We start from the raw sequence: 20019 nt of genomic DNA, 5'->3' as shown, positions 1-20019 counted from the left end.
CTTAGCACTACTACAGAGTGGGAACTTTCGCCGCTATCTGAAATAACAAGAAAAAGAAACCCCCCCCCCCGCCTGACTGTGACTGCAGTCTGAGTGCGTAAGTGTGAGTCAGTGTATGATGGCAGATAATAGACAGGCATTTCCACAGATTGTCTGCAGCAGACCAGCAGAGAAATCATTAAAAAAAAAAAAAAGTCCACAGGAAAAGTCCAACTTGTTGATGATGAAAATGTGCATGTGAACTGTTCTGTGCGAGTTCATGCTTCAGCAGCAAGTGGTCCTAAGTTTGGCTTCATGTTCACAGTTTAACACTTCAAAGTTCAAACATGCACCAACATAGAGGTCAAGTTAATGGTCTTTTATAATGAAATAAAAACTGTAAATACAAGACAAAAAGGCTGCTAAAGGTCGGTGAATTACACAGTTCATCAACAAAGTATCAGCTATTTGTAGTTTCGTGTCTCCCAGCTTAGCTTTGGCCACAACTGCTTTACTCCAAATATTTATTTCAATGTAGTTTTTTCACATAAAAAAGAAAAAATTAAATAAAAATCTGCATTTATAAAAACTCTGATTCCATTTTAAAATGCTGCAAGACCATATTAAACATGTTTTATGCACTATTTAGTGATGACATCAGATTTCAAAGGCAGATTCTCCCCAAAATAACTAGCTCAAAAAGCAAAGAGAAACTGCTCCAATGTTGTGAGTTATAAGTCTGAAAGTGACACTTAACACATATGATGTAGGCGTCAACATAGTTGTTTTTTTAATGTTGCTTTTCTCCAAGAATGTAAGCAAACCCCGGAATCTCAGTTTTACAACATATCAGTGTCATATAGGTGTGAACAGGACCTCATATTATATTATTTGTGCTCACCTTTCCAAATTTCTATTCTAATCACTTCCAGAGTTGCTTAACTGAAATTCAGACTGAGGTTTAAGGCTCTGTTTTGCTTGATGTGCACCAGATAACTGTTCTCTCTGCAAATGGAAATAAATATTTACTATAACTCTTTCTTAATGTCTCTCGGTGCCCAACAGCTTTTCACAACTAAAGAAAATTGCCTTTAAATGTCACAACAATAACACGCACAAACAAAATGAAAACTTAAAACTTAACATAAGTAAATGCAGAATGGATGGTTATTATACTGATAATAAAGGATTTCACTGCAGAAAAGGAAAAAACAAAAATAAGAACAGATGACTAAACAACATGTGTTTTCATAGTAATGTCTAAACTTTCCAGATGGTCAGACTGGAATCTGGCCACATTAAGTTATTAAAGATCTAACTGATATCCTTTTATGAACTCATTATCCTAATGAGCCGTAAAAACATTTTATTGCAGGTCAAATACGTGTCAAAACGGTTTAGCAGACTTTGTAGAACACAGCTAACCTGTTTAAGCTAAATGATTTGAATTAGAGCATTTGATAAGTCAATTTTTAATGTATTATTACAACAACAACAAAAATATGTCCCACAAAAAAACTAAATAAAGTCAACTCTATGACACTGTGGCCAAACTGTTGCAAAATGGATTCAGAAAGCCAAATTTGAGCAAACTTAGACATGGTTGCAAAATGAAATAAGATTTACTAAAAATTTTTACAAAGTTAGTTCTTCCACATAAATACTGGGATGTGTCAACATGTTTAATTCCAACCATATCATAAAGGTGTAATGTATAATCCTGTTCCAATCTGTAAACTCACGCAAACCCTGGATGCAGCTTTTATTTGAGGTTTTTCTATTCTCAAATTGATTTACTCCACAGCAACTTATTAATATTTCATAATAGCAAAACAACAATGTAACACTGTGGCTTTTAAACTCTAAAGTGAACAGAGCTTTAATATCACAGAGATCTAATAAAAAACTACTTCTGTGTGTGGGAAATAAAAAAAGAAACATGAGAAGCGTACGGAGAGGAGGAGGAGGGTTGTTCTCGTAATTCGATTTAGTCGGGGAAAGTGCTATATTAAAGAACATTCCAGTTTGATCCGTGTTGTATGTGCGTACTCTGACAGGAGAATTATGAGAGGCTCCCGAGTGGATTGTAAGAGTTCAAATCGTTTCAATGACCTAAGTGTGCAGTGAGAGAACTCGTAGAGTGGAAACAGAGGAGAAGCCGTCTGTTTGGGGTCATGACAGAACAATCAGGGAGGTTTTCTACAGGCTGTTTTATTGGGCTGCTGGCTGTGTCCTCTCGTGACTTTTGGATCTTTAGGGAGTTCAGTTAAAAACTTTAAAAGCTTGAGTAAATAACCTTTAAAGTGAAAAAAAAGAAGAAACATATTGCGATAAATGCAGAGTTCCGTACTGCAAAAATGAGATTTGATATTTCTTTTCTTCATTTTTCTTGATTTTCTTGGTTGTTTTTTATGCCCTAAGTATAACAGGATAAAGGGTGTCAAAAAATGAACGTACAATATTTATTTTGTCAGATAAATATTAGTTGTGCCATTCAAAAAGTAGGTCAGGCTGTCATCAGTTGGAGCCATTCCAACTATTCAGCATGCTGAGGTGTGATTCTTTGTCAGACAGACTGTGACGTACACAGCGTACCATGAGCTTGACTAAAGCTACGATTGGGTCATTGCGATGACTTTCAAGAAACACTTGCATAAATTCTGCAGCAGCAACAGATGTGTGCAATTTATTGGATCTTAGAATATTCAATACAGCAAAATTGGCCATGTGTCCAAAAATAAATAAATAAAAAATCTGTGGTAGTCTTTCTTATGCCTAGTTCATGGGGCAAGATTATAAAATTGTCATTCGATTATTAAAATCTGACAGACCACACACTTGATGATAAAAAGTCTTATGTATAGCAGGTTTGCTCGTACAATGCGTGGCATACAACCAAAAGGCAGGAGCAGCACAACGCACACAACACAATGTCGCTCATCAATAATCAGATATCAGACAGAAAATCTCACAAAACAAATTTAACAGAGAAACAAACAATAGAAAAAGACACTTTAGATGTCACCGCTGGACTTTCTGGTGTGACATGGTAGTTGTTTTGTTGTCTTTGTTTAGAATTCCCCTCTGTGATTCTCGTGTCCACAGGGGCCAACAAACACATTGCAATATCGGGCCCAGACAATCCAACACATTGAATATCTCTGATTTTAGATTGGAGCAGATCAGAGCACTCTTAAAACCCTACACATGGCAGGAAGATGTCTTAAGAGCTACCAGGCTAATCAAAGTGTCCTTAAGATTGTCAGAAGAGGAAAATCGGGACAAAATTTGACATTAAAATTGAGGTGTCAACTAGGCATCAACTGGTGAACGTATTGAGTATGCTGCAGTTTCAATTATGTAGGAAGACAATGATGGAGCACTATATACCAAAGGTAAAGTACCCCGGATTCCTTCATATTGATTTTCTAAGTCTAATAAGGACTAAACGATTTAGGGCCCTGATACTGCAAGGATACAAAGAGAATTTGCAGCAGGAGTAAAAGCAGTAAAACATTTACCTCTGTGACCTCCATGACTTTGATAGCTGCCAGCTGACCAGTCTTGACATGGCGACCCTGGTGGCAAACATAAAGAAGCAGTTAGCGTCACAACCAGTTTAACCACATGAGCATCCTACAAAAACTCTCGACTGTAAAAGCGCAGAAACTACAGAAACTCTCGTTGCCGCGACGCCGAGACATAAAAGAAAAATCTATCCGAGCCAATTGCAGATCTGACAAACATGTTCATATTCTCTCACACACAGCCACATATTACACTGTCTTTGAGAAAACACTCAGCCTGTGATGTAATTCTCCAGTCACTGCACTGTCTGCCTAATTTCATTTTCTCTTGGGAGAGCCAGTCAGAAAGAACAAGACGTGACATAAGGAGAGTGAAAAAAAAAGTCAGCAAAGAGGACCGGAGCTGTAAAGGGCAGTCAGGTGAAAAGGGAGAAATTGAAAACCGTGTCATGAGTCATAACAGTGACAAGATTCATGAACAGCTGCTCCATAAAGCCTCAAGGTTGTGATGTATGGAAAGTCTATGAAATATACACGAAAGGATGACAACTAGGACAGATGAAACTGATCTTATGTGAAAGCCAAACACAAACTTGCACATCACTGTGAGGTAAAAGTAAAACAATAAGTGGTTTCAAGCTTTTTTTTTTCTTACAAATGCCATTTAATCTAAAATGGTACGGCATTTTTGTATGAAGTCAACTTACTCTCAAATTCCTACTCCTAAAACCAGCCCTTCCACTTCACAGCTACGTACCAAATTGTGTTGAGAATCCAAACAAAATACAATGAAAGCTGCATTTTTAACAATACAAAATATGAGAAAGTTTGAGAGGAATACATATGTTCAAAAGGCACCGCACATCTTCTGTAATTCTAAGAAACCGATTCCTTCCTTAAAGTGTTTGCCGAGACTTTCTCTCCATTTTGGGCCAGCTGGGGCGACAGCATTTTGAAATCGCTGTGTCCGAGTTCAACATGTCCTCATCAGAGACGTCCACAGAAGCTTCCCAGATTGTAATCTGAACAGTTCATGGTCGCCCGGGTGTGGTTTTCTCAACAGTCACAGCTAGTCTGTTTCAGTTAAGGATCATTGCACTGAGATATAGAAAAGTAAAAAAAAAAAAAACTAAAGAAAAACATTGTCTAAAAGTGGTAACAGATGTAGAAATGTAACCCAATAACCACATTATTGTTCAACTTTTATTAAAAAAGTTAACATATTTGCAATACTCGGAAGAATTACATGTCGTAACAAGGAGCTCAAGAACAACAAATGAAACAGAAGGTTCTATAAAAATAATACATGAACAGATACCAACTGATAAAGTTAATTTTGAGCTGATTTGTAAAAATAACACAATAACACAGTAGTAACTAGTGTAAACCCCTAGAGTTAACATTTCCAAAAAGGAGGGCAAAACACATACTTCTTCAGTTCTCACAGTGTAAAAATAATATTCCCAATGACTTGGTGTATACCATGTATTGTGCTTCAAGATAATCCAAAATGTTGTTACACTGCCAACACGCACGCTTGGGGAATGAAAATAATTATCTTTCTAGCTGAAATATAGCCTCACGTTCATACACTCACTGACTAAAAAGGTTCAGCTTTAATTGTCGTTATGTAGCATTTTGAGATTTACATGTAAAGTGCATTACAAACAAAATATTCTGTATTATTAATCACTGAGAAAGAGTAGCGAATATGAAATAAAACTGAATTACATGGAGGAAGCATTGAATGCTCCTGTGACTGCATGGTGGTGACCAAAATGTCACATCAACTGGATAACAGAGGCACTGATCTCAGGTCAGCAGGGAGGGACCTGTCCTTTGGCCTAGATGCGACCAGGCATTCACTGAGAACTGATTCAGGTGTTGCATGTCCCACAGCAAGTCAGCCAGAGAATGCTGTAACTGGATGTCTGACAAGATTGACACAGATTTTGACAAGGGAGCGATTTGGGGGACCTGGCTGGTCACTAGAAAACCCCAGAATGTCTCAGGCTGGCTGCAGACATGGATAGTCATGTGTGGATGTTAAAGGCTCACACCGGGGAGCTGTTTCAGATCAGACGAGACATAAGGAAGCAGGATGTCACTAACACTGAACTGCACTGCCTGGGTGAATCCCTTCAAGAGGTCATAATCTAAAGTACCTGGCTTCATGATGCCAGGAATAAAATGGGGAAAACTGGCTTTGCAACACCGCCAGGATTGGTCCTAGAACTTGTTCTACATATACTATTTCTCGATAAATAGTATAATCTAAACCCAATACTGGTCTGCACATTTACTAAACTACACCTAAATTAGATAAATCCTTTGGAGTGCTAATGTTTCTTGTCATCATTAGAGTAGTGTTACTGTACAGAAAGTTATTTTGTTAACTGAAGAATTAAAACTCTCCTATTTAGGATTTTGTCTTGTACAAAGAGTTGAAGAAGGAGAAACTAGCAGTAGCATTGGGACTGTTTTTCGTTCATCCTATGGCCTATGAAAACCTCTATACATGAAATCATTAGACTTGTCATTTAGGTAATCTTAAGATAAAGTCATCTAGAAACAATATGCTCACTTTTTGACTCATTTTGTGCAAACATGAATGGAAAAATCCATTACCAGAATCTGACAACTGGTTGGTCAGAAACTCAAAAATCTGACCAGTGAATGCACAACACTTCAACACTATCAAGTAACATTAAAGAACTAGAATCAACTTTACTGACCAAGATTTTGAGCGCAAAGAATTTGACTTCAGTTTTCAATTGTTCAAGGAATACAGACCCAAAGTGTAAACATATAAACATTAGAAGAAATAAAATAAGAATAAAAGCAATATGTACATGTATTTGAAGTCATTCATATAGAAAGAAAAACAGGGACTGTTGTGACAGTGGAAATAAAACAACACTCTTCAGTGTAGAAGTCAGAGGAAGAACACAAGATGTATGATGCTACTTGAAAAGAAACTAACTTTTATGAAGTCATGTCCTGGTTTTATTTAGGCTGCTACCACATTTTATTAGCTGTTGCTTAATTCATCCTATAAACTTGCAAAAAAACAAAAAAAAAAACAAGCACCACCAGAACATATCATGGAAAGCCAAAAGAAAAGGGATGCAGTGACAAGCTTCACAATAATACTGCTCATAATAAAGTTGCTGAAGCAGAAAATTCCAAACACAGTTCCATTAAAAAAAAAAAGAAAAAAACACCCTCTCACCAATACCAAATCCCTCTTTGGTATTGAATGAGAAATTACCTACACAAGGCTCACTGACCCCTGGGTGTGTTGTGTCCTCCATTCAGTCCCCAGGCGGAGGACACTGTCCCCATAACGGCGAAGGATTACGCCATGGAGACAGCCACTGGCCTGACTGTGATAAATAAAGACATGCCCTTCCTGTCCAGCCAGACTCAGCCATGTCTGCTCGCTGCCACCGCAGCTGACACAGACTTTAAGTGTCCTCCTCTCAGCCAAGCCGCTGATTAACAACGCGACTCAGACGCACACTCAGTAAAATGGCTCTCTATCGGAATTAATTGGAGACAGTTTCTCGCTCTCTGACACTGAAATCCTGCAAATCACACGTGCAGAGTCGTGCACACGCACGCTGCGGTAGCCTGCACACTGTTGAATTAAGACACAATTATGTTTCCTCTTGCTTCCTGTCGTTATTCACACGCGCATACAAGATGGCAGAATGAGGCAACACAGTGAAGAGAGCATTGGTGAAAAGGTTACTACAAAATATTCCCACATAATGCTAATTAGATACAAGATGTCTCCAGTGAACAGACCCCAAATGAGAGAAACTCCTGCTGTTTCTGTCTGTAAGTTTTAATATTCTGTCTCACTCCTAACTAGATGCAAATCTCCGTCACAGCCTTCCTCTGATCTGACCTCATTCATGCCTGTTTGTTATTTAGCTACATAAGGTGTACTCCATGCCCTGATGGACTGATTGACTTATTGACTCCTCTCTGCTAACTGATTGTAGGAATGAAGCTTTCTACAGAGTCCTTGCTTGCTTGTAATGCTCTGTGTGTACTTGCTCATCCGTCTCTGTGATAAATGTGACTTTTAGACCTTTGGAGTGAGGATATTTTTCATTGCGAAACAGAGCATTAGAGGGTCCTCGGACTTTGTCTTGGAGTTCAAGCCAAATTTTTATTTGCTCTTTTATCCCCCCAATTGTCATACAACTGACTATTCACCAGGGTTGTTCTGCACAGCTTTCTTAACAGGTTGTCATGGTGTGAGGTCCACTGTAGATTAGCTTTCCAACGTGTTGCCAAAGGCAGCTTCATTCAACATTCATGAGCAAGTGTCAAGGGCGGGTTGGTCTATAGACCCGACGTGGTAGATGAAGAAACAGCTGACATTATGGCAATCATGTCTGAGGTGGAAGTTAGGAAAGCAGTGTTTCGACCAACTCAGCTTCCAAGTTTTGGGAATTTTATATGCTTAATTATGGGTGAATACAGCCTGGAAATAGAAGCACATTTCTTATCTAGACCTGGAAAATAGTCAAATCAAATTCCATACCTTCCCATACTTTTCAAGATTGTGTCTGAGACCTTCTATTTGCAGAGCACGTCATGTGTAAATTGCAAAAGAAGCTGCAGAAAAGAGCAAAACTCTCATGTGAAAATGAAAAGGTGAGCAGAAAAAACATCTAATACCAACTCTCTTTTGATACCCAATATTTATCATCCTCATATAGATCCTATACATTGATCTACATTTTTGACATGGTGAAAAAAATGACCAAACACACGAAATTGCATGTGATCATGTGACAGACCATCTTTGTCATATGACCACATGGTCAGCCCCGCACCCTCACCCTCCAGAAATACAAACACAAACGGCAACAAGAAAACAAATGACGATTGTTCATGCTGACCCAATACCGATATGTTAAAAAAAAGAAAAAAAAAGACTACCAGGTTTTAATCCCATGGTACACCTAAGTGCCCACAAGTTATGAAGTCTTGAAAGATGAAAACTTTTAAATTATCTTTTGCAGAAATATTTTTTGAACCCACTTCTTTCTCCTCTTCACAATTACATGCTACTTTGAGTTGGCCTATCCCATAGAACCCCACTGAAACACTTTTAAGGTTGCGGTTGTAACATGGCAAAAATGGGGAAAAAGTCACCACGTTTAATAATTGTTTTGGCATTTGAAAGTATAGTAAGGAGGTCATTTACCTCTATAGGACTTCTATGAATTCTTACTGCAAATTTACCCAGGAGCAATCACTGCCAGCCATACCTCCAAACCCCATAAGGGAGAGGAGGAGGGGAGCCAGCTCTCTTCCCTGCTCGTTTTCATCAGCCTCTCTTTTGCTCTTCCTTCCTTTACTGCTTGCTGTCTCTCTACCTTTCACCTTTGCTTTCCTTCCTCTCCCCCTCCTACCACTTTCCTCCCCATTTTTCTCCCATTGTCTCTCCCTTTCTTCACCTCTAATCACAAACACTGCCCAGACTAGGTCTCCCTTTGCGTCCCAACTTCCAGCCACCAACACCCCTGCTCGGTTTTGAAACCCAGATGTCATTTTAAACCTTTGAAACAGCTGAACTACACATGTTTTATCTCTGCACATCATGAATATTTGGGCCTTTCGGTGTGTGGGAACACAAATTACAGCTGTTACTGACAAAGTTGGGTTGCAAAACAGGCCGCCTGCTGGAAACAAAAGGAAAAAGGCACAAAAAAAAAAACGTTCTGCAAGCACAACGGAGCATGAGTAAAACGAGGCAGATGATACGTGGACGTGAGGAAGAGGAAGTGTGAGTGATTCACTCTGGAAATGGTATTGAAACCAGCTGTTGGAGAGGTTTTGAGGCTGCGTCAACGTAGTTTGAGGCCGAAGTGAAACCGTTCAAGCCACGGCTTTGACCTTTCGCAGGGCGATGTAATCTCGCCCCAAAAATGATGAATGCCACTGGTGTGTTTTTTTGATGGCTCTCGTTCACACAGTTGAGGTCATTTAACGATGCATGCCAATTACACAAGCTGGAATTATTTTAGTTTGCTTCTGCGTGCTAACTATAAAGGCATTTCTTAAGATCAGAGCTGCGAGTTCAAAGCTTTACTGGCGGTTGTCATTTTCTTCCCACTTAAACCTTCTCTCTGTCTCTCTCACATACACTTACACACAAATACACACACACAAAGATGACTCTATAACGGTGCCTTTGCAGGGAAGGGAAGTTCCTTTTACAAACACAGAAACGCCCTGTTTCTGGATGTGTGTGATGCTGCTGTGTATGCAGTGAGTAAGAGTTTCATGTGAAATGTATTATAAATGTCTGATACACCATTGCAATGAGATACATACTTAGGCTGTAACTCTTTCTCCTGAGGCTGCAACGCTGCAGATGGATTCCAAACAGCATGTGATTACTACAGCATATAATACATTCCTTAATGCTCACATGCATTATGAAATGGAATACATTCTCATGTCTGAAGGTCCTAAAAAAAAAAAAATCAAAAACCCATCTGTTCCAGATTAGTCATTTTCTGATGATGTACTAATAAGGGTTCATCTGCAGAGTTAAGGTATCCAAAATGTTTGTAGAAGAAGGCCAGACAGCGGATAATCTGTGTAATAAAGGCGTTGTGTTTTAATATCAGGAGGATATTAGGGCTCGGAAGAACTTTATCTGCACTTCCCCTTCAGAAATCTGAGTAGTCCAGGGTTTTGCTTCTCATTTCAGGTTCTTTCTAGTTTCAAGTCTGCCAAAAACTACACTGGGTGGAGTGCTGCAGCTCTAAACATCAGTAGCAGTTGAAAACCAAGTTTCAATATGATGCAGCAACAACAACAAAAAAGTTTTCTTGAATCATCTTTGCTCTGGAAAAGGAGAGGTTTCAAAAGTCCCCTCACTCTCACATTTGTAGAAGACATGCAACATTGTGAGGGAGACTAATAAAAGAAGAACTCCACCTCCGTCAGTGTGCGACTTTTTATTTTGGGACTGCTACTTGCTTGCTAAGATTTTCATTTCATTCTTTCTGTAACCAGTCTCTTGAAACAAGGGGAGGGAAATATCGTCTTAAAATTTTGTGATATTTTGTGGTACTATTGTGATTAACGTCATGATAAAAAAAGCTATTGCTTATTTTTATTTTTTTAGGTAACTGTATGGCTGTGACTGCATTACACAACATTTATAGGACCATGAACAAATATTGTTCTTGGAAAAGAAATGTAATTTACAACAGGTTTCTTCAGAACACTACTTGCTTAAAAAAGTGTGATTTATTTAACTAGTCTGGACTTATTAACTGCCTCTAATCATTTTTAGGAATATATTGAGAATTTATTATGCCCTCGTTGAACTAACAGTGGAGAAAATAGCAAAAATAAGATTTTTGTTGCTACTGTCGGTTTTGTTTAAAAAAATTTATCGGGACAAGAATAAATACAAATTCTTATCATGATAAGAAATTTTTCACAATAAATGACAAACGATGCAATGTATGCTCCACTTATTTGAAACAATATGTGGCTGATTATCGAGTGAGACTACTTACAATTAAACATTCACTAGCTTCATATTGGAATCTTTTTCTGATCAATGAATACACGTTAGCTACCAGATCATGCTAATAATACCACTCTTCAGCGTGAAAGTTGTTACTGGAGGAAGACATCTAGTTTCAGTTTCAGTAGGTTGAAGACGTCAGAGGAAGCACAGTGGGTGTAAAAGTAACATTTCTTTTAAGAAGCCATGTCAGTTGTTCATTCAGGGCGGTAAAACCCAATGGGTGAAGGTCATTTCGCTCCTTCTCCATTTTGAAAACTTCTGCGGTGTGTTGTACTGTACCCAGCTTTTCCAGGTTTTTAGGAAATGTAAAAGCATTTTGAAATATTGTCAGGCTTCTGGAAATCTCAGAGCTGTGGTAAAGTTTAGGGCGGCACGATATATCGCACATTTATAGTTACCGCAGTGGTACTGTACGTGACGTCCATATTGCAAAGATCTGCCAGAACAGCAATAAGTTGTAGGTAATTATTTAAGTACCCTCCATTCCGGTTATCTGTTTTGTTAAGATATTTGGTGAAACTTATTGTCACTGCAGGAAAAAAAACAAAACATATACTAGGTTGTTTTGATGCTAAACGGCAGATATCAGTTGGAATCAATCATGTCTATAAAATTGTTTTTGAGATGGAAATGATAAATTCAGTTATTTTTCCCCAAACTTCAACACTTTTAATTATTTGTTTATTGCAAGTCAACTCATTATCGCAACATTCATTAATATTATTGCATATTACATCTTTTCCTGATATCATGGAGTCTTGGTTAGGGTCTAGGTTGCCTAAGGAATATACACCAAGACAGCTGCTTACATTAACTGCACCACATGTTCATTACTAATGTGAAATGCTCAGGTAAGTTTAAAAATTCATTCAACACAACCATTCTGTCATTATTTTTAAAATAGAAAAACCTTATTTGGCAGCGACTGGACGTAGAATCGGCTAAAATTGGTCTTGACGGGTTAAGGTGATACAAAACACAGAGATCATAAATGTCTGATTTGTGTATTTCAACTTATAATGTATCAAAAAAATAGAGAAATATCAAAAATGCTGCACTAATGCCACAGAAACCTACATGAGCTTACAGGCAATATATGTTTTCTCAAGGTACTTTACAAGACAAACAGATCTGATGCATGTTGAGTAATATAGAATCAGATCATGAAGATAGCAGATTAAGATAAAGTTACACGTCACAGTCAATCCTAGTTATGATACAGTTCAGTCAAATTCAGATAATGCCAAGTGGTAAAAAGTTGTCCATTTAAGGAAGTCGATCCAACTGCACTGAGTCACTGATCTTTCATCAGTCCTTCCTTTTACGCAAGCACATGGTGACAGTGGACTGTATTTGCGTCGCATTATTAGCATTTCTCAAAGAGCAGAAAAAAAATCACAATTTTATAGCAGATGCTTCAACATACTGGACTTCCCTCTGCACGTTGTCTTATCAGAGTGACTCTTGTCCCAGTTTCTCCTGTGCCTCGCCATCCTTACTCCTTTTGGCATTGTGAGATCAAGGATTCCCTGTGTGGCGTCATGTCTAGCCTCTGTCCTTACAAAGTCGTCCTTCAGTTCTTCAACAATGATTACATACAAACAAAACATGGAGTAAATGTGCAACAGATTGAAGTTGAGATATTACAATCTTTCCTTTGAAATACAACTTGATATTCTGAAAACCCGTTTTAGCCTGACTGAGTGATTATTTAGTTCATGGTTGAGTTTAAGATGAACTCCACCCACCTGATCTGCGTGGCTGATCTTATCTGAAACAAGTCTTCAACAACTCTTGAAAAAGTAGCCAAAAATGATTTAATTCAGATATGCTAATTTCTGAATTAGCAACTGCAGGACAATGATGTTGCATGTGTCCGTACAGGGAGATTACAGATGCTAAAGGTGGTTGATTTGCAGACAGAAAAGTCTGATGTACATTTACGTGTTTTATCTGCACTATTTAGCTCTATGTTACAAAGGTCTTCCTCTGGGTGAACAGGAAGGGTTGGAGCTTTTTGCTTGTCTTTTCGTCGTATGCTATGCGCATAGCACATGCTATGCTGTATAAGTATTAGTATGTGGCATATGGTCCAACTGTTTCTTTGTAACTCGACTTTCCCATGATAGTTAAGTTAGACACTGCCTGTTTTTTTTGTTGTTTTTTTTTACCTATTTTGAGTTTGGTCTATGAATACCAACTGGCCAAGGTTGCTTTTTAAAGCCAGGTGATTCTGACCCATTGGTCGCTGGACTTAAGGAATGTGAAACTGTAAGTTGTCTATCTACGTTGTCTGTGTCTACATATAACAGACAACTTGGCAAATAACTCCTTCTAAAATGCATTTTTTCACCAGTAGCCCATCATAAAGACACAATATACTCCCCATTTTTTTTATTGGAATCCATAAGAATATCAAAGATAATTAAATTAGCAAGAAATAAAAATGTCTGTTGCCCAAAACAGGTTGACTCCCAATGAACTGTAAGCTGAAAAATTGGCATAGAGTTGATGATCAGCTAAAGTTAAAGCCATTATGGATTTATTTGACTCTTTTTTGTTTTGTTTTTGTGGCTCTGAAGAAAGTATCTTCTGTTAACAAGAAAACTTGGTTAGAACCCAGCTCTCTCACTCCTCTTGTCAGGGTGTTTATGGAGAAAAGAACAAACACTGAACTTCAACTTGTCCTTGATCCTCTGATGTTTTTTTTAAAAAAAAAAAAGGTCGTACACAGCGTTTAAAAATACAGATTAGAATGTGCAGTGTAAATATCCTTGAAGAATGAAACATTGAGTGCCCAGCCAAACTTAAGAAGCCCTGCACAAATGTAGTTCATTGTAACGTTTACATCTAAGATTTTTTCTTTGCTGCTGATCCTGGCCAATTACCTATTTTACATGGCAATTACTGGTTACATTTTTTAAAAATCATATTTATTTATATTTGTCATTGTAATTTAGATATGAGCAGTCACAAGGCACTACTTTGATTTGTTAGCTTAAAGTATTATGGATGGAATGGATTCAAACTCTGCTTTCTAATGATATATTTGGTAAGTTGGTCTACACTGGTTGAGACTCACTTCGGAATGACAGATGCTTGAAACTATAAACAAAACTGATAACCAGCCCTAATTTCTGATTAATTTGGATGGTGATAATTTTGACCACTTGGGAATACTGATAGAGCAGTGACATTTTCTTCCCAAATGCCCAGTTGAAAACAATAAAAATTAGGAAAAAAGTAACATACCATGCTCTGACGAAGCTGAACACTGTGAGTTGAACACCCCTAATCACACCTTGATACAAGAGCACATACAAAAAGATGAAAGTAGCTTTATTGAGGGATATGCTCAGCTCAAGGATCGAGGAAGAGTGACCAAAATGTGAATTGATCACAATTGATTACACAACAGCCATTATGCTTCTGTTTAAAACTTTTGGAAAGATAATTGAACTGTTGCATTTATCACAGGATGCTAACAAAGGGAAAAAAAACAAATGCACAACTAAAAATGGTTGCCAATTTCAAAATGCCAATCCTTAAAATACTTTCTAGAAGTATAGAGATCTACAGTTTTGTTTTTTTTATTAAAGTTTGATTCCATGCAGGACACATCAAATGTACTAGATGTGAAACTACCAGACTAAAAACATCAATTATTTTAGTTTCAAATTTGGAAAACCAGTTTATTATCAAAACATTAAACGCATCAGGATACTTTTCTTTAAACAGAAGTAAATATGTTTAAAGGTGAAGTAGAGACATGTGATTGGAAGATTCTCTGTAATGTATATTAACCATTACAGAGTGGAGACTTTAAATACTTCAGGGGAAGTGTTTAAAGTCTCAATCAGTTTGAGCTGGATTTCCTGCGTATCTCATGCTACTACCCATTAAAAGAAAACATACAATTATGGCGTGTAGATAAACAGAGGAAAACCCCAGATGCTTGGTCAGCATCTCCTGCTCTCACATCAGTTCACAACTATGTGTTGTTGTATGGACCCATGTGTGTGTGTGTGTGTGTGTGTGTGTTTGTGTGCGCATGTGTACGTGTGTATCAGGTATTGTTCTTCAGACTCTATTCTTGTCCTGGTTTCTCCTGTTGGAACTCACCCAGGCTCTCCAACAGGTCCCATGAGTCCATACAATGAGATATAATGTCAGTCCTCCACACTTGGATGTAAAATTTCCAGAAATTTCAAACTATAATTTTCAAATATTTCATTACATTTTCAGTCAGGTTTTTGTCGTTGTAATCCTTGTTCTGAAAGTGCAGCAGTTTTTCTAAACATTAAAAGGAAATTGTTTGATTTCTTTACACTATCATCTGATGATAATGTGATCTTAGCTTGTTTTGTTGTGATAATTTCACTGTGTCCTTATTTTGGGATTAAATGTAAGTGTCCTCATCTCCTTGAGTCAAAAACAAGAATTTTGTCACAATAAACTTCAGATAAAAATCTTGTTTTCTTGTCTTGACAGTTTGCTTGTCCAATTATTTCACGATAACAAGATCTCAAGCCTTTTTTCTATCATAAAATCAGTGTCCTTATATTATTACAGATGGCCGGAGTTTGAGTTTGTAAGAGTATGAATAGCCTCATTGTCTCATTATCTCGACATAAATAAATCTTAAGCTTGTCCTTATCTCATTGAGTCAATAATATGATTTTTATTGACTGAAGTTCACTCTCAACAACTTTAACTTTGCAACGAAAACTGGAACTGGAAAATATCTTAAATATCCCAAATGAAATACGACAACCAAAAACAACAAATAAGAAGGAATTAAAAACCACACACAACAGAAACCATGAATAAAATAGATTAAGAAGTCACAAAATAGCTAAGGAAATATGGGCCGATTCATCGGTGTACCCCTCTATTGTTTTCTTGTGTTTCATTATCCCAACTAGCCAGAGTTTTAATTTGTTCTGATAGGATTACTACTTAGTTTAGTCATTTCTTGACTTAAGAGAGTTATTTTGACCCAAAAATCATGACAGCTACTCAAATTGGAAACATCTACAGACCAGCACCTTACTGCTGGAGGCTCTGCCTGAGTATCACGATAGAGACAGTGAATAAAACAGGGAAGAACTCTACAATTATTGGTTTTACACCATAATCAAACTCTTACCTACGAACAAATTGGGGTTTCGATTTTTAAAAATGTGAAGATAATCAAATCATGATTTCTAGGAAATTCCGATTAAATGAAATCACAGCCAGTACAAATGTTGGTAGCTAAACCAGTTAGAACCTGTACTAAAGATGAAAATGGTAAAAAGCCTTAGATTCATTTTATATTGCAGCAGTGAACTGAAAATGATTGAAAATCATTTAATTAATCTGAGCCCATTTAGTTGGCAGGGGGGGAATCTTTGTTAGCAAACACAATAATTTTGACCAAAAAAACCCTACTGGTGCAATAATGGGTACCCATGGCAACTGGACATTGCTTAGCCTTCTCCTTTAACATTTCACAAGCTGGGGGAATACAGACGGAGAGACCTGTCACTGTTCTACTTGCATATTCTCTCTATCTAGATGTTAAATGTCTGACCACTGAAGAGTCCGCCTCATTTTTATTTAAAATATCCTGTTGTTAGTAAGAGATTGTGAACTTAACAATATTCCCAGGGTCATAGGAAGTGAAACAGACACACAGCTGTTTCATATATCAGTTATTAGGATCGATCCTAATAGTGAGTTTTTTAGATTTTATTAATAATCTAACTGCCGACATGTTTTTAAAGGGGCAAAATCAGGTAAAAATGTTTAGCTTTTCATCATGTTATTATGTGATTAACTTCTCAAAACATACCTGGAGTGTTGCTTCGACTTTTTCATGTATGTTTAAGAAATGTTTTGAATTCCCATGCCAACCATTCAGATGTCCTAAACAACTGGGTGGACGTAGCTCCGCCTACAAGGACAAAATTACCCCAAGTGCTGCTGACTTTATAGAAGCTTTGAGACATTAAAGCTATTGCTAAAAATTCAGCCTCTATGACAAAGTTCATCATTCATCCATATAAGGTGTTTTTTGTTTTTTTTGTCCTTTTGTCAGTAAAATGTGTCATATGTTGAAGCTGAGTGATTTCAAGCAGTGTTCCTTGCTGTCCTACACATCTTTTGCAACATTTCCTCTTTCAGGAAACCGAGTGGCAATCGAGTCGCACACACCCACCAACGGCCTGACAGATTTTCCCATACAGAGCAGGGCACCTCTGAAGAAAGCTCTGCTGTTTCTGTTTCAGAGGCTGGCCTCCAGATACGCCTCTCAGCATACAAACACATAAACCGAGTCCTGATCGTGCCTCTGTTGCACCATCCATAGTGAACTCAGCAGGATTCCAGTTGGTAAAAAGTGAAACGAAAAAAAGTTCGCGAAAGAGTAGTAACACACACACCTCTGTGGTGTTGCTGCAACAACCAGCTGCAAGTCAAAAAGTGACTAAACACCTCTCACCACAAACCCCGACCCACATATAGACAAACAGAAAATGTGATAAGGAAATACACTCCACCCAGCGCCTTTTAAAGGTGCTGTGCATGCACATGTTTGGGTGTGTGTGTGTGTGTGTGCATGCGTGCGTGCATGCGTGTGTGCGAGGATCTGTGTGCTCTGACCAACAGGATATTCCTGTAAACAGACGTTTCTGCTTCTTCTTTTGCTAACTGGAAGTAGCTGTCATAAGTTTTGATATGCACAACAAGCGATACACTTAAAAATTTGCATGCATGCATTGCAGATGGATACAGTTCCTTGCAAGAGTATTCATTCGTCTTGACCTTTTCTGCAAACATCGATGTATTTTCTTTGGGTTTGATGTGACAGAGACAGCTCAAATTTCAGTGGATTTCAGCCTCTTCTAGTCTCTACACAAGTAAATAAAAGTACACCAGTGGGCTATTATTTTATCACATTTTAAATAGCACAACAATTACTCCAATTATCCCAAAATCTGGCTTTTCCTTTAGGGAGAAAACAAACCCTACTGTTCCCTGCTGAAGACCAAACTCTAACAGTGAAACATGGTGGAAAGATTAATGCGAGAAATATCATAAAAGAACTTACAGCTGGAATTGCATTGCAGGAATTATAAGCCTGGTGGGCTACCAGGCTTTACTTGCTCCCCCAACAGGAGAAACATTGTTTGTTTTGACTTATTATAGGTTTTTTTAGTACACAATGAACAGTGATAGCAAAGACGGGTTAAAGAGTCTCTTTGGTAAAATGGTTGGAAGCATAATGGCAACATTGTATGGTTAGTATGTTAACACATAGGGAGGTTGAGGCCAGGGGTCATTTTTAATTCACCAGAACTCCTTGACCACTTCCTGGCAACACGCTAACAACTTCAGTGACAAATCAGGAAAAAAGGTCAAAACATTTTTTTGGACACTTAAATTAGTATGACAACAGAAGTGCAAATGTTTATGGTGGAGTTTATGTTTGTATTTTTTAAGATTTTAAGTATTGTCAACCATGTCTTCCAATAACTCATAATCACATAGTCATATTTTCACATTTCCTGTCAACTTTAAACATATTTTAACTCAAAAACGCAGTGGCCGCTGGATGACTGTCCTACCACTGGGCTTAGCAAGTTTTATGGGGGAAACCGTGGTATTGTATGTTGGTTTGACTAACAAGGTGAAACGCAACAATAAATTCCAATATAATCCAAAACAGAGCAGTGTTTGCAAGAGTTAAAGGGTGTATGAAAACTTCATATGGAAGAGGGTCAACTCACCTTGTATACCTGCCCGTAGGTTCCATTGCCGACCACCTCAACCAACTCGAAGATGCCTGCTGGGTCCTACAGAGAAAGTGAGAGAGTGAAGAAAAAACAGTAGAAGGGAGTTTAAATTGTAATGTTTTATTTAAAAAGCTGCTGAATTTACTGGAGAAGAGTAAGAAATAGCACTGCTTTTCAACAAAGCCACAACACAAGTTGTCTTGATTTGGGCAACTTGTCAGCTTTTTCAGCCCAACAAAGAAAAAATCCCGAGTAAACACAGAAACTTGCCCCAAACAGGACACAGGGCAGACAGTGAACATGAAGTTACAGATAAGGCACACACTGTACACACACTCTCTGAGAGGTACCATTATACAGCAACTTCCACACTCAGAGCCCACAGTTGGACCACATCAGTTATCACAACATTTGACTGCTCGGTTCGTGCTGTTTGAGACTACAGTTAACTTCCAAAGTAACACCCACCACGTCTTACTGTGTTTACTCAAGCACTGCATTAAAAAAAAGGGGGAAAAAAAGAAGACATGTTTTAAAACTTACTCTTAAAGCCGCGAGGTCTATACTGTCCAGGCTTCGCGTGGTGTTTTCTCGCGACATTGCTGTCGGTAGGTTTTTTTTGTCAGCGGGTCGATGTTTGTTTTAAAGACATGGACGGTGCGACTTTCTCTCCGCTGACGGTGCCAACTAACGGGTTTTTCCTCCCCTCGGCTCCATTCTGAAGTTTAGCTGAGTGAGTCAAGTTGAGGAGTCGAGAAACAAAGTACTTCCGGTACGACCTGCCGAGGTAAAAGTCGGACTGTGAGTGAGATATAAATATATATTTTTTCCTCATACGTGTATTGACAGAAAGTTACTCATAAACTTCCATAATCTTTGTTTTTCAGATTGAAAATCCTATTTGTGCACAATACTCATATTTACGATATACCTTTGTGCTTGGTCAGTGGCGCAAAAAGTGGGTATGCAGGGTATGCAACGCATAGGGGCGCAGCACCAGAGGGGGCGCCAAAACCCCGTCTGGAGGGGGCGGCGCGCCGATGATGTTTTCCCGTACACTAATGCGCGCCTTACACTCCTTCCTCCTTTTACCCTTCACGTATCGTCGCCTCGGGGGGGGGGGGGGGGGGGGGGTGCTGAGAGTGAGCGTCGCTCCTTG

The 20019-nt window shown here is 38.3% G+C and overlaps 1 protein-coding gene across 7 annotated transcripts in view; it reads right to left on the bottom strand.

The window, feature by feature from the left end:
- The window catches only part of LOC103471065 (mitogen-activated protein kinase kinase kinase kinase 4), a 71161-nt gene extending 51563 nt beyond the window's left edge, over window positions 1-19598 (bottom strand). For 6 of the 7 annotated variants that reach the window (XM_081611571.1, XM_081611573.1, XM_081611576.1 and 3 more), the window contains exons 1-3: window positions 19404-19598; window positions 18855-18920; window positions 3501-3557 (exon numbers count right to left, since the gene is read on the bottom strand). In XM_081611571.1, coding sequence (XP_081467697.1) covers window positions 3501-3557; window positions 18855-18920; window positions 19404-19460 — 180 coding nt within the window. In that variant the 5' untranslated portion in view covers window positions 19461-19598. The remainder of the gene's footprint in view (window positions 1-3500; window positions 3558-18854; window positions 18921-19403) is intronic. The other variant, XM_081611574.1, reaches the window with a different exon arrangement.
- Window positions 19599-20019: the final 421 nt, after the last annotated feature.

The sequence above is a fragment of the Poecilia reticulata genome, chromosome 10, assembly GCF_904066995.2.
Source record: "Poecilia reticulata chromosome 10, P_reticulata-male-v2, whole genome shotgun sequence".
Classification (NCBI taxonomy): domain Eukaryota; kingdom Metazoa; phylum Chordata; class Actinopteri; order Cyprinodontiformes; family Poeciliidae; genus Poecilia; species Poecilia reticulata.
The sequence above is the reverse complement of the archived record's forward strand: the minus strand, read 5'-3'. Positions and strand labels throughout refer to the sequence as shown.